This window comes from Bombina bombina, chromosome 5, assembly GCF_027579735.1.
Source record: "Bombina bombina isolate aBomBom1 chromosome 5, aBomBom1.pri, whole genome shotgun sequence".
Classification (NCBI taxonomy): Eukaryota; Metazoa; Chordata; class Amphibia; order Anura; family Bombinatoridae; genus Bombina; species Bombina bombina.
Genome location: NC_069503.1, coordinates 736429417 through 736444358, shown reverse-complemented (window position 1 = coordinate 736444358; position 14942 = coordinate 736429417). Strand labels below are relative to the sequence as shown.

The following is a 14942-nucleotide window of genomic DNA, read 5'->3' as shown; positions in this document are numbered from 1 at the left end:
CTTCAGTGGCACACTAAATCAGCATGCCCTTACCCAGAGGCATAACTTGACCTCATTGAGATCCAGAGCAAAGGCTTTGGCAGGCCCTTTCTAAAGCATCACAAACCCCCAATAGTATTAATCATCAGCATACCTGATTAGTAAGAAACAACTATTTTCTACCAAATAAGAGCTGCTTCTCTGTTACTGAGTCATGCTTCTTACTTGGATAGTCCATACCAGATTTTATGCACTTACACAGCTTTCCTGTTCAAATATGGTGGCAGATTCTTCTGAACAGCAACACAATGGTGGCCATCTTGGAGACGCTGCTACTATATTTATAAAGGAAATCCATACACTTTCCTTAAACTGTGAGACCTGTTTTGCAGAGGGGCCCAGATATAACACAGGCAGAGCTTGGGCTATGTCAGTCTCCTGGCCTGTGGTGACACCACTGCTGACTACATTGTAAGATGGGCCCCATAGACATGTGGGCTCCATCTCACTTGAGACCTCCGAGACCTTTAGTTATATCCCTGTCTTTACATTTTAGTAAAAGGATTGAGAAATGCTAAAACTCTGTATAACTGACTCCCCCATGTTCTTACTGGTTTCTAATTTTATAAATTTAAAATTCCTCCTTATCTAGTATCTGTGATTATGTCCTGGAAGACTTACATTTATTGAACTTTATAACTCACATTTTATATTAAACATGGCCTCTACTGTTTACAAAGTAAGGGCCAGATTATGAGTGGAGCCCTATTAGCACTTTCGCTCACTTGCATGTGTTGGGTTGAGCTCGTATTACAAATTGAAAGTAAAAAATTATCTGATGTGCGCAAAAAGCCAAACTTAGAATATCATGTGCGCGATACCCTATTACCCCATAGAAGTCAATGGAGCAAAAAAGTGGGGAAAAAACACCCCACTCGCGCGCTAACCCGAACGCACATTCTCAAATGCACTAACCCGACATGAAAATATGAATATTTCACATTTCAATGTTCTTCACATAGAATACAATGTTCTATTTATTCTTAAATACATATTTATATATATATCTGATGGCATTTTGGTACTATATATATATATATATATATATATATATATATATATATATATATATATATATATATATATATATATATATAATTATATATAGGTATATATATATAAATCCAATCCAGAACATACACCTGGCGGGGTGTATATAGAAAGTCCTTGGAAAAAGCAGGCAGCACAGGAGATTTTGACAAAAAGCCTTGTAATGCATCAAAGCAAAAACTAAAGGGCCTTAACCCATAACGTTTCGGTTCACTCTAGAACCTTTCTCAAATGGAGCCCAAACCGACATGGCTTTGCTTTGATGCATTAAAAGGCTTTTGTCAAAATCTCCTGTGCTGCCTGCTTTTTCCAAGGACTTTCTATATACACCCCACCAGGTGTATGTTCTGGATTGGATTTGTATCTTACGTTTTTGCAGTGCACCAGGTGGATAATATGATGGTGTGTGCCGCTTCCCCATCTCTCTTTTTATATATATATCAATATTGGTTAAAAGGCACTCTGTTATAGTCAGTCTTTCTGATACATGCAAAAAATGTCTTAATAGAGCTAAACAGTTCTTAAATAATAGCTGTATGCTGTTCTTTTTGGTTTCTTTTGTAGAAAGCTTCTTAATATTCTGTGTTGAAATAAAAAATTCCTGCTTACCAACTCAGACCTCAATCATATAAGTTAAATATCAGCTCTGTATGTGTAAAGGTGATTCAATCTTTCTTTATCAGAATGGTGTCCTTAAGAATTCTTTATCTACTTCTTATTCAATTAGTTTGGATAAGCCTTTATATTCAATGGCAACCCTGGACTCTCTGATGGTGAGAATCTTTTTCCTCAGGTGTATGAAGAGCGGTTGGCAAGGATTCCCAGAGTTATGCAGGGAGGAAAATAACACACATAGCTTAATACTCCCTTGCTGAGTCTGGTGCAGAGTGTGTGACAGAACATTGGAATGTAAAATATTAACATCAAATACACAGTATAACACTATTAAAAATGAATATTACGTAAATATTAATAAACATCAGCTAGATTTCAAGTTTGTGTGTTCGTCTTTTAACGCTGAAAATATGGTATTTTCAGTGTTAAAACAGCACCGCAGCCATTACAAGTCTTGTTGGTATAGGTGTACCGCAAGTCTTTTAGCCTGTAACGCAACATCAGTACCGCACACATAAAAATGATTTTTTTTCATGGGATTCCCATAGCGCTGGTATTAGGAGTTTTGTGGTCAGGATAAAAAGCGAGCGTTACAGCCTAAAACGACAAGATCTAAAGTCAGTAGTTATGAGTTTTACGCTACAAATCTGTAACATAAAACTCATAACTAAACTGCTACAAAGTACACTAAACACCCATAAACTACCTATTAACCCCTAAACCGAGGCCCTCCCGCATTGCAAATACTATAATAAATTTATTAAACCCTAATCTGCTGCTCCCGACATTGCCGCCACTAAGAAAATTTGTTAACACCTATTACGCCGCTCCCCGACATTGTCACCACTATGCTAAAGTTATTAACCCCTAACCCGCCGCCCTCCCAAATTGCAAACACTATTTAAATATTATTAACCCATAATCTGTCGTCCGCCCACATCGCCCCCACTATACTAAAGTTATTAACCTCTAAACCGCCGCCCTCCCGCATCACAAACACTATTTAAATATTATTAACCCCTAATCTGCCGTCTTCCCACATCGCCCCCACTATACTAAAGTTATTAAGCCCTACACCAACGCCGCTATAATAAACCTATTAAACCCTAAACTGAAGGCCCCCACAACAAAATGTAATAAATTCAACTATTAACCCCTAAACTGAAAGCCCCCATATCGCAATAAACAAAAACTAGTAACCCCTAAACCTAACGCCCCCTAACGTTATATTAAAATGACTAACAATTAAACTAATATAATTATTAAACTAAAATTAAACTAACTACCAATTAAATAAACTAAACTACACATTACAAAAATCCTAAAAATTACAAAGTATCTAATTACAAAAAACAAAACAAAAATAAATTACAAAAAATTACAAACACTAAATTACGAAAAATAACAAATGAAATTATCAAAAATAAAAAATTACACCTAATCTAATAACCCTATAAAAATAAAAAAGACCCCCCAAAATAAAAAAAAAAACCCTTATATACAATAAACTAACAATGGCCCTTAAAAGGGCCTTTTGTAGGGCATTGCCCTAAGTTAAACAGCTCTTTTACCTGTAAAAAAAAATACAAAGACCCCCCCCAACAGTAAAACCCACCACCCAACCATTCCCCCAAAAACTGTAAGTGGATCATCTTGGGGTTAGTGTTAGGTTTTTAATTTTTATTATTTTTGATAATTTGTTTGTTATTTTGTGAAAATGTATTTTTTTAGGGGGTGTTTGTTTTTCTTTTGTAGGAAAAGAGCTATTATCTTTAGGGCAATGCCCTACAAAAGGCCCTTTTAAGGGCCCCCCAAAAGAAGAATTCGAATAGGAATAATTTTTATTTTTTTGGATAACAGAATTTATGCTTACCTAATAAATTTCTTTCTCCTACGGTGTGTCCAGTCCACGGCTTCATCCTTACTTGTGGGAATATTCTCTTCCCCTACAGGAAATGGCAAAGGGAGCACACAGCAAAAGCTGTCCATATAGTCCCCCCTCTGGCTCCGCCTCCCAGTCATTCGACCGACGGTTAGGAGAAAAAGGAGAAACTATAGGGTGCTGTGGTGACTGTAGTGTACAGAAATAAAAAATTTGAAACCTGACTAAAAAGCCAGGGCGGGCCGGTCCACGGCTTCATCCTTACTTGTGGGAACCAATACCAAAGCTTTAGGACACGGATGAAGGGAGGGAACAAGTCAGGTTACCTAAACGGAAGGCACCACGGCTTGCAAAAACTTTCTCCCAAAAATAGCCTCTGAAGAAGCATAAGTATCGAATTTGTAAAATTTGGCAAAAGTATGCAGAGAAGACCAATTCGCTGCCTTACAGATCTGATCAACAGAAGCCTCGTTCTTGAAGGCCCATGTGGAAGCCACAGCTCTAGTAGAGTGAGCTGTAATTCGTTCAGGAGGCTGCCGTCCGGCAGTCTCATAAGCCAATCGGATGATGCTTTTCAGCCAAAAAGAAAGAGAGGTAGCAGTAGCTTTCTGCCCTCTCCTCTTACCAGAATAAACGACAAACAAAGATGAAGTCTGTCTGAAATCCTTTGTTGCTTCTAAATAGAATTTTAAAGCACGGACCACATCTAAATTGTGTAACAAACGTTCCTTCTTCGAAACTGTATTCAGACACAGAGAAGGAACAACTATTTCCTGGTTAATATTCCTGTTGGAAACCACTTTTGGAAGAAAACCAGGTTTGGTACGCAAAACAACCTTATCTGTATGGAATACCAGATAGGGTGAAGTACACTGCAAAGCAGACAATCCAGAAACTCTTCTAGCAGAAGAAATAGCAACCAAAACAGAACTTTCCAAGATAGTAACTTAATATCTATGGAATGTAAAGGTTCAAACGGAACCCCTTGAAGAACTGAAAGAACTAAGTTTAGACTCCGTGGAGGAGTCATGGGTCTGTAGACAGGCTTGATTCTGACTAAGGCCTGTACAAATGCCTGTACATCTGGCACTGCTGCCAGACGTTTGTGCAACAAAACAGACAGAGCAGATATCTGTCCTTTTAGAGAACTCGCTGACAACCCTTTATCCAAACCCTCTTGGAGAAAGGAGAGTATCCTAGGAATTTTAATTTTACTCCAAGAGAATCCCTTGGATTCGCACCAACAGATATATTTTTTCCATATCTTATGGTAAATTTTCCTAGTCACAGGTTTTCTGGCTTGGACCAGAGTATCTATAACTGAATCTGAAAACCCACGCTTAGATAAAATCAAGCGTTCAATTTCCAAGCAGTCAGTTGCAGAGACACTAGATTTGGATGTTCAAATGGACCTTGTACTAGAAGATCCTGTCTCAAAGGTAGCTTCCATGGTGGAGCCGATGACATATTCACCAGGTCTGCATACCAAGTGGCCACGCAGGAGCTATCAGAATTACCGAGGCCTTCTCCTGTTTGATCCTGGCTACAAGCCTGGGAAGGAGAGGAAACGGTGGAAACACATAAGCTAGGTTGAACGACCAAGGCGCCACCAATGCATCCACTAGTGTTGCCTTGGGATCCCTGGATCTGGACCCGTAGCGAGGAACCTTGAATTTCTGATGAGACGCCATCAGATCTATGTCTGGAATGCCCCATAGTTGAGTTAACTGGGCAAAGACCTCCGGGTGGAGTTCCCACTCCCCCGGATGGAAAGTCTGATGACTCAAATAATCCTCCTCCCAGTTGTCTACTCCTGGGATGTGAATTGCAGATATATGGCAGGAGTGATCCTCCGCCCATTTGATGATCTTGGATACCTCTCTCATCGCCAAGGAACTCTTTGTTCCCCCCTGATGATTGATGTACGCTACAGTCGTCATGTTGTCCGACTGAAATCTTATGAATCTGGCCTTCGCTAGTTGAGGCCAAGCCCGGAGCGCATTGAATATCGCTCTCAGTTCCAGAATGTTTATCGGGAGAAGAGACTCTTCCCGAGACCATAGACCCTGAGCTTTCAGGGAGTCCCAGACTGCGCCCCAGCCTAAAAGACTGGCGTCGGTCATGACAATGACCCACTCTGGTCTGCGGAAACTCATTCCCTGAGACAGGTGATCTTGAGTCATCCACCAACGGAGTGAGTCTCTGGTTAACTGGTCTACTTGAATCTGGGGAGACAAGTCTGCATAATCCCCATTCCACTGTTTGAGCATGCACAGTTGTAATGGTCTTAGATAAATTCGAGCAAAAGGAACCACGTCCATTGCTGCAACCATTAAACCTATTACCTCCATGCACTGAGCTATGGAAGGCTGAGGAATAGATTGAAGAACTTGACAAGCGTTTAAGAAGCTTTAACTTTCTGACCTCTGTCAGAAAAATCTTCATTTCTACAGAATCTATTATTGTTCCTAGAAAAGGAACCCTTGTGGACGGGGACAGGGAACTTTTTTCTATGTTCACCTTCCACCCGTGAGACCTGAGAAAAGCTAAAACAATGTCTGTATGAGCCTTTGCTTTGGAAAGGGACGACGCTTGGATTAGAATGTCGTCTAAATAAGGTGCTACAGAAATGCCCCTCTGTCTTAGAACCGCTAGAAGGGACCCTAGCACCTTTGTGAAAATTCTGGGAGCGGTGGCTAAACCGAATGGAAGAGCCACGAACTGGTAATGTTTTTCCAGAAAGGCGAACCTTAGGAACTGATGGTGATCTTTGTGGATAGGAATATGTAGGTACGCATCCTTTAAGTCCACGGTAGTCATATATTGACCCTCCTGGATTGTTGGTAAGATCGTCCGAATGGTTTCCATTTTGAATGATGGAACTCTGAGGAATTTGTTTAGGATTTTTAAATCCAGAATTGGCCTGAAAGTTCCCTCTTTTTTGGGAACTACAAACAGGTTTGAGTAAAAACCCAGACCTTGTTCCGCTGCTGGTACTGAGTGTATCACTCCCATCTTTAATAGGTCTCCTACGCAATGTAAGAATGCCTGTCTCTTTATCTGGTCTGAAGATAAGCGAGACATGTGGAACCTTCCCCTTGGAGGGAGTTCCTTGAACTCTAGAAGATACCCCTGAGAGACTATTTCTAGTGCCCAGGGATCCGGAACATCTCTTGCCCAAGCCTGAGCAAAGAGAGACAGTCTGCCCCCTACTAGATCCGGTCCCGGATCGGGGGCTACCCCTTCATGCTGTCTTGGTAGCAGCAGCAGGCTTCTTGGCCTGTTTACCCTTGTTCCAGCCTTGCATTGGTTTCCATGCTGGTTTAGGCTGGGAAGCGTTACCCTCTTGTCTAGAGGCTGCAGAGTTAGGAGACGGTCCGTTCCTGAAATTGCGAAAGGAACGAAAATTAGATTTGTTCTTAGCCTTGAAAGGCCTATCCTGTGGGAGGGCGTGGCCCTTTCTTCAATTTACCAGTTTAAACCCACTACAGTCCCAGCCACAGCCTCTGCTGCAGCTTTTACCTTCCTTGGGGGTTATTCACCACAGAAATAAGCCTATCGTTTTTATGGCCACAGGACCCTCTCACATGAAGCTGCATGCACTGCTTCCAAAAGTAACTGCTCAACTGAGGCGCGAAAATGAGGCCTCCTCCCTCTGCATACCAGAGTGAAGGGGCCTTCCTGACTAGATTAGGTGTCTAAACAACTGCCAGACGTAATAAAAACGTTCCCAAAAGTGTTTCAAAGTCACAAAACACTCCAAAAGTCATATAAATATTATATAAATCAATCGATTTAGCCCACAATAGTGTCAACCAGTATAGAGCCCATTTATAAGCCTTCATTCTGTTATGAGTCTAAGAAAATGGCTTACCGATCCCATAAGGGAAAATGACAGTCTTCTAGCATTACTATGTCTTGTTAGAAAAGGGACTAGTCATACCTGGAGCAGAAAAGTCTGCAAACTGTTCCCCCCAACTGAAGTTCTCTGGTTTCAACAGTCCTGCGTGGGAACAGCAATGGATTTTAGTTACTGGTGCTAAAATCATACTCCTCTTTTAACAGAACTCTTCATCACTTTCTGTTGTAGAGTAAATAGTACAAACCGGCACTATTTTAAAATAACAAACTCTTGATAGAAGAAATAAAACTACAACTAACACCACATACTCTTTACCATCCCCGTGGAGATGCTACTTGTTCAGAGCAGGCAAAGAGAATGACTGGGGGGGCGGAGCCAGAGGGGGGACTATATGGACAGCTTTTGCTGTGTGCTCCCTTTGCCATTTCCTGTAGGGGAAGAGAATATTCCCACAAGTAAGGATGAAGCCGTGGACCGGACACACCAATGTAGGAGAAAACTTAATTTGTTTTTTTTGTAATGGTAGGCTGGCAGTTTAGGGGTTAATAGGTTTATTTAATTAATAATTGTAAGTTTAATTTAGCTCTATTTTAATTATGTTAAAGTTAGGGGGTGTTAGGGTTACGTTAGGGTTAGGAGTTAATAGTTTAATTTAGGTTGTTTTGCAGTGTGGGGGGCTGCGGTTTAGGGGTTAATAGGTTTATTTAGTGGTAGTGATGTGGGAGCCCAGAGGTTTAGGGGTTAATAGCTTTATTTTTTTTTATTTTTTTAAATAGTTTTTATTGAGGTGAAAAGTTGGCATACAAACAAAAAATATTGCAGCAGTATACAGTAGAAATCTAGGATGGCTTATAACAGGGTACAAAGCGTAAATTCTAGGTTGATGAACATTACATGTGGACACAATCACGCTATGCAGTCCGCAAAACATTTTCATCTGTCACATGGATAAAAGACAAGTAATACAGTAGTTCACGAAAATGCCAATAAAAGTATAGAACCTTCATATTTATCTAAGCGGCCGCTCTTGGGCCTCATAACAGACAGTATTAAACAGTTATAACGGAAGGTTACGCCAAGGGTAAGGGGCCCCTTTTGGACCCTAACATGAAAACCTCAGATTTTAGTATAATTGCGTTATAAGGATGGTATGAAACACGCTTAAGTAAGTAAATTTAATTCAACAGGGTAGTATAGTATTAGAAAGCTGTAAGTAAGACTCTGCAAGAGATAGTACTGAACAGTCTTGCACAGCTTGAGAGGAAAAATGGTACCAATATAATTTTGTAGTGCAAGATATAATTGTAAAAAGGGGGAAATAAGGTGTGGTATTAACGAGAGAAACCACATAATTCACTCTCCTGAAAATAGGAGGTATATTAAGGGGGGGGGGAGGTGGGAAGTTACATGCGATAGACAAATTGTGAAAATTTGGTAAATATGAAAACGATCTACACACTCTATAAGGATTAGGTAATGCAGTATATGAGAAGGGAGGGGAAGAGGGCCTGTAGGTATAGTAAGTAATATGGATTCATAGCTTACATTATTACAATATTTGCAGGTAATCAGAAAGAATAAAGGCATGGCTCTGTGTGTAATGGAACTAAGTCAGCGAGGGATCTTTACAGTAAAAAGAGAAAAAAAAAAACACACTAACTTGCTGAACCGTGGGAGACTGTCCCTATATTAATATGGGACCTCTAATTGGGGATAGAGCTAGCGACACACTCTGAGTGACTTAGATAAACATATAGCAGACACCACATCAAAGTCATGGTGTAATGCGCCTTCCTATATAAGCGTTTCTGTAAATAGAAATGCACAAAGGTTATATAGACGTGTCTCCTCGGCCGCTGGGGACACGCCACTTGATATAAGGCACATATTTAAATGTAAATGTGAGGGGGCAGATAAAGGCACGCTAGAAACATGATCCATGGTGAGCACTGATAGTAAGAGCATTCTTGTTCAGTCAGACTAGTAACATATCTATGCACAATTAACTCCACTCCACATAAATACTAATAACAATAAAATATATCAAACAAGGGCATCAACCTTGGGAAAGGTACAAATATGACAGGAGTATTTATACAGGTCTAACAGTGGTCTCATTTCTATATATATTGCTACAATATAACATAATATGCGCTCAGATATATGGAAATTAGAGCCTTATTTTCTAGTTAGCAGAAATGTAATACAAAAGCAAGATTAAGCTAGAAATAGGACAGAATCTGGGAGAATTAACCTATATCTGACGATTATCATCCTGTTTGAGAGGCTACACATATTTGGTTTGTGATAGCTGTCTGATAGACATACACACTTTTATACTACCCCTGGTTAATATGGGCAGCAGTAGGGAGAGGCTTGCTCCTCAGGCGCAGGAAAGTGGAGCATTGCTTAGTTCAAAAACTATAAGAGCAGTAACATTTCTATTACCAGGCATGCTGTTGCTAGGCTGCACTGTAATAAAGTTTTGAAATCATTTTAAACTGTTTGCACAACTAGTGTAGAGGGACATTGGAAATAAGATAAAATTAAGCAGACTAAAGAGATTAGGGTAGCAAATCTATAGTTATCTTAGGAGCGTAAGTCCATATTGGTGCACAAAGCAGAAGGATAGGTGGCACCGTGGTGGTTAGAGCTCCAATATGAACATTTAGCTCATTAAAGCAGTCAACAGAGTTGCTATTATATAGTTAGACAAGCAATAACTTTTGCATAACCCATAAGCTCAATTCCTTCTGAGCTGAGATACAACATTGTAAAGATTAACTCTCATTGTCTGTACAAGAAATGGCCCATGGTAGCTAAGCATAGAGCACTGAAAACTTAAAAGTAGTATAACATCTATAATAGCTATCAGCAATAAAGCATTTAATCAACAGCGCTGTGGAGTGGTATGTCCCTCATTCCAAATATTATGCGAGTGGTAAGGCAAGTCTAAGAGCTCAGCACCCAAACCAGGAGTCTAGGCATAGGAGCGTGGTATAGGCATAGGAAAAAGCTGGATGCCTCAAAATATTACGAGTCCGTATACAGAGTCCCAGACTCACAAGTGTGTCTCCCATTGTAGGCACTTGAGCTATGTCTAAACTATCCGATCCCCTTTCTGAGGCCATAAGGGATCGCCACCTCCAGGCTCCATGTGCTGCCGTAGCACGGCAGGAAAGCTAGTGATGACCGCTTGGGTGAGTTGGGCCTATTTTTCTGCGGCGCTGGGAGAGTGCTCAGCTTGCGTGGTAGAATCCATAATGGTGCGGTTTGGAGCTGTGGAGAGCCGACAATCAGGAAACGTTCCCCGTGTGTTTCCATCTGGTACAGGGTACATGCTCTGTTAATCAGGACATCGCCATATGCCTCACCTTTATGCCCGACTGGTTCCCGACACTTAGGAGAGGAAATATGCTGTACGGTGGTAGCTGCACTAGACAGTGCTCGTGATGGGCTACAGTCCTCAGTGCCCGCATGCTCTGCTGGCGAGTCCAGAGGGAGGTCGACTCTCGGAGGGTTGGCAAGTGCAGCTCCTAGGATGCTGTCAAAATCTTTCTGGTACTGCTCTAGTAAGGAGCCAAGTTCGGCAAGAATATAAGCCATTAGGTCCATATTTGAAGGGGGAGTAGTTATCTCCGTCGGCAATCCAAGTGGCGCCTCTCACCAGGTTTAATTATTGATAGAATAGCTGAGAGTGCCTTGTCCACGTTGTTCAATGGATTTTTGAAGCTTCTCCTGGTGAGCAAGCGTCTATTCACCCAAGCAGATCTCTCTGGGGTTGAAAAGTTAGCAGGTCAAGCTCGTGGGAAGGCATACACATTGAAGTAGCAGACTACCGCGTGGCTGTTCAGTTAGGTGTAGATTAGGCTAACAGTATGACACTCCGCTCTCACGGTCCTCTCAAACCTTGCATAGGTTGCCCCATTATTGAGATGTAAGTTGTACCTTGTAGGGAATAGATAAGTCAAGATATTAACTAAAAGTTCTAAATTGAGCTCTGGAGCTCCTCTAAATTGCGTCCTGCCATTGCAGAGATTGGCTCCGCCCCCAATAGCTTTATTTAGTTGCGGCGATGTCGGGGAGCAGCGGAATAGGGGTTAATATAGTTATTATAGTGTGGGCGATGTTGGGGTGTGGTGGAATAGGGGTTAATAACTTTAGTATAGTGGCAGCGATATTGGGAGAGGCAGATTAGGGGTTAATACCTTTATTTAGGTGGCAGCAATATTGGGAGTGGCAGATTAGGAGATAATAACTGTAGGGGGCCAAAGATTAGGGGTGTTTTAGACGTGGGGTTTATGTTAGGGTGTTAGGTTTAAACCATATTTTCTTTTTCCCCATAGACATCAATGGGGCTGCATTGCAGAGCTTTTCTTTCCGCAATCGCAGGTGTTAGACTTTTTTCTGACCTACTCTCCCCATTGATGTTTATGGGGAAAGCATGCAAGAGCACGTCAAATCAGCGCTTGTTTTTGGTGCGGTATGGAGCTTAAAAACCCCATATAGCACGCACAAGCCTGTTTTTTTAAAACTTGTAATGGCAGCACTAAAGGGGATTAAATAACGCCACTTTTGTTGCATTCGTTAATTTCCCTATAGCGCTCAAAACTCGTAATCTAGGCGCATGTTTTTTCAAGTTTTCATCTACTTGGCAGCAAAGGGCTCCAATGCACTTCTATATATGTCTAAATATGTATACATATGTATTTAAGTGTTTATATGTGTATAGATGTCTGTAAATACATATGTATACATATATAGACATATACATATTTAGATATGTATATGTACAGTATGTGTCTCTATGTTAAAGCCCTTTGCCTGCATATCTTTGAGCCTTTATAACTTTTGTGTGCAATATTTTTTTAAATCATTTTTATTAGATGATGTTATTATGAGTGTAACTGTATTGTGTAATGTATCTTTGATGTATTTTGTGACACTTTTTAGTTTCACAAAACGGTTAACCAGAGCTCTGAGGTCGCAGTAATCATTCTAGCGTACATCACGATTGCGCTCCCAAGTTTGTATTAACTTTCAACTTGTAATACAAGTGCAATTTAACCTGCGTGCAAATGAACGCGAAAACCCGATATTACTCTCGTGCAAACGATAGCACTGCACACATCATCTGGCCCTAAATGTTTTATCTTTTTAATGGTCAAGAGGAAAAAACGCCTCTCATAAAGTTCTAGTTTTGTGATAATGATTAAGGTGTGCGTTTACGGTCATAAACACTGAGATATAGTGTGTAAGTGCAATTATTTTTCTTACCAATGGCAAACTTTTCTCTTTTGTTTTAGGTCAACATACTTCTGCTTCCATATTGTTTGCATTTTTGTACTCGTGCTTCTACCCAGAAAACCATCAAACGTCAATAAGAGACAGTCATCCAAACACACTTTTCAGTACTCGGCAGATCATCTGAAGGAGCAGCAATATTTAGTAGAGAAAATAAAGTATCACAACACATGAAATATAGAGACAAAAAAAATGTTACTGAAATATGAAGAATGACTTGCCAGGTAGCTGCGTACCAAAGAAGGTGCTGGACACAGAATCAAGTCACTAAATTTTATATAAAAATAAATAAATGATTGTTATTGTTTTTGTGGAATATATTTTAGCATAACAATTTTATATGTTGAACATTTTGCTTTTTATATGTATATTTAAATGTATGAATGTTTTTTGTAGAGCAGAATACCCCAGTTGATTGGTGCTCAATTTGTGTAATCCAAGGTCATATGTGGATTAACCTTCAGAGATTCAAGTACTTGCAATCAATTTGATCCCTTTAAGTATAAAGTGTATTAAAGTGAGATATTCTGATCTTATACAGTACACCGTCCTTATATTTATTTTATAGTGTTAAATCTCTGATTGCTGATTTATACACAGGCGTTCACTTAAAGCAAATCAATGAAACAATCTGTTCACAGTTAAATTATTTACTCAGTTCTATCACCTGTAGACATGTTTATGTGCTCCTGCAGAAATGTTTCTATGACAGTAAAAGTAGAATTGCTAAACTGACATTTAAGTCTCTTACAGTTGCTAGTAACAGGTGCCTCATTTGTTTACAAAGCATATCAATTGTCAGCCATCATCAGACATTCTGTTCTCTGTAGCAGTGATTAGGCGCTGGATTCCTCAGGGTCGCATGCTGAGCTCCCAGGGTTCACCTGTACCTTTTTGTCTGAAGCAGAAAAGCACTATTTATAAACCCAGAAAGCAGACATCTTTGGATTGACATCACAAAACTCATGCACTTTCCATGCCCTTGTCCATTTAGTATATAGTCTTCCATGTACACTATGATTTTAAGCATTTTTCCTATGGATTTAGTCTAACATTTAAAAGTACTGTAAGGCCTGTTTGTAGAATTAGTGGTAACTAATGCTGTAGTTACACAAAATACCTGCAATCCATGTCCACTCAGAACCTATTTCATTTCTTCCATTCACTCTGTGGGCCAAATGCAGAGTTAAATATAATGTTAATGGGGCAGTATAATGTAAAATTCCTTTTCCCTTTATGTGTTTTCATTGACTTGTTATACCAGCAACAGAGTGAAATTGCTACGTTTTGTTTATTTTTGTATAGGAAAAAAAACATAAAAATGGGTAGAACTTGCAGAGAAATCAGATCTCCTTATTTTATCACTTTCTATACACACAAATGCTTTCTTATCTGATCTCTGTTTCTATACAAAATCACAAGACTTAGAGAGAACAATTGGAAAGTAACATTTTATTATTTTATCTCTCCTACCTCCCACTGGGAGTGTAATTTCTTATGCTGGCTACTGTTACACTACTTTTTTACCGCATGACAAAATCGGCTATTTCAAATGCAGATATAAAGGTAAATGAGACATTTGTAAACTATTTAATACACTCCGGCAGGTAAAATGGAAACAAATTAAATTGGAGAGATTTGGGGTAAACTGTCCCTTTAAGGTCTTTCTTGGATTTAGCCCTGTTATACGTTGCCCTCAAAATGATACTGGTTACATATCTGCCATCTCCGTGTGTGTGTGTGTGGGGGAACGGGAGTCTCGGTGTCTAAAATATTAATAGTAGTAGTTAATGTTTTCTTTGCTACCTGAAAAAAAACATGCAACATTTTGTAATGTGTTTGAATAAACCTTGTTTTGTGTGGGATACCTTTTCTGTTACTGTATTACTGGGTAGGCACAATTAAAATTGTACACTTTTTTTGTAAATCATATTTTGTTTTATTTATTTGTTATATTTTGCCATTTATTCAGATTTTTTTTTATGCACACATTTTGGGAAAATGATATGCACCATCAAATGTATCTTCCAGATTTTATTTCAGCATTATTGTGGATTATAATAAAAACCCTTAATTACAGTTCTATATGTCATAATACTAAAGCACAGAGTGTTGCTGCAGGTGGTAAACATTGCACAGTATTATCAGTGGGATTTTCTCATCTGGTTACAAAACAGGCAGATGGAAGCC

At 39.7% G+C, this 14942-nt stretch overlaps 1 protein-coding gene across 1 annotated transcript in view; it reads left to right on the top strand.

Moving 5' to 3' along the window:
* The window catches only part of MBOAT1 (membrane bound O-acyltransferase domain containing 1), a 181742-nt gene extending 167063 nt beyond the window's left edge, over positions 1 to 14679 (top strand). Inside the window, exon 13 of the mRNA XM_053714790.1 lies at positions 12755 to 14679. Coding sequence (XP_053570765.1) covers positions 12755 to 12926 — 172 coding nt within the window. The 3' untranslated portion in view covers positions 12927 to 14679. The remainder of the gene's footprint in view (positions 1 to 12754) is intronic.
* The last annotated feature ends 263 nt before the right edge of the window (positions 14680 to 14942 follow it).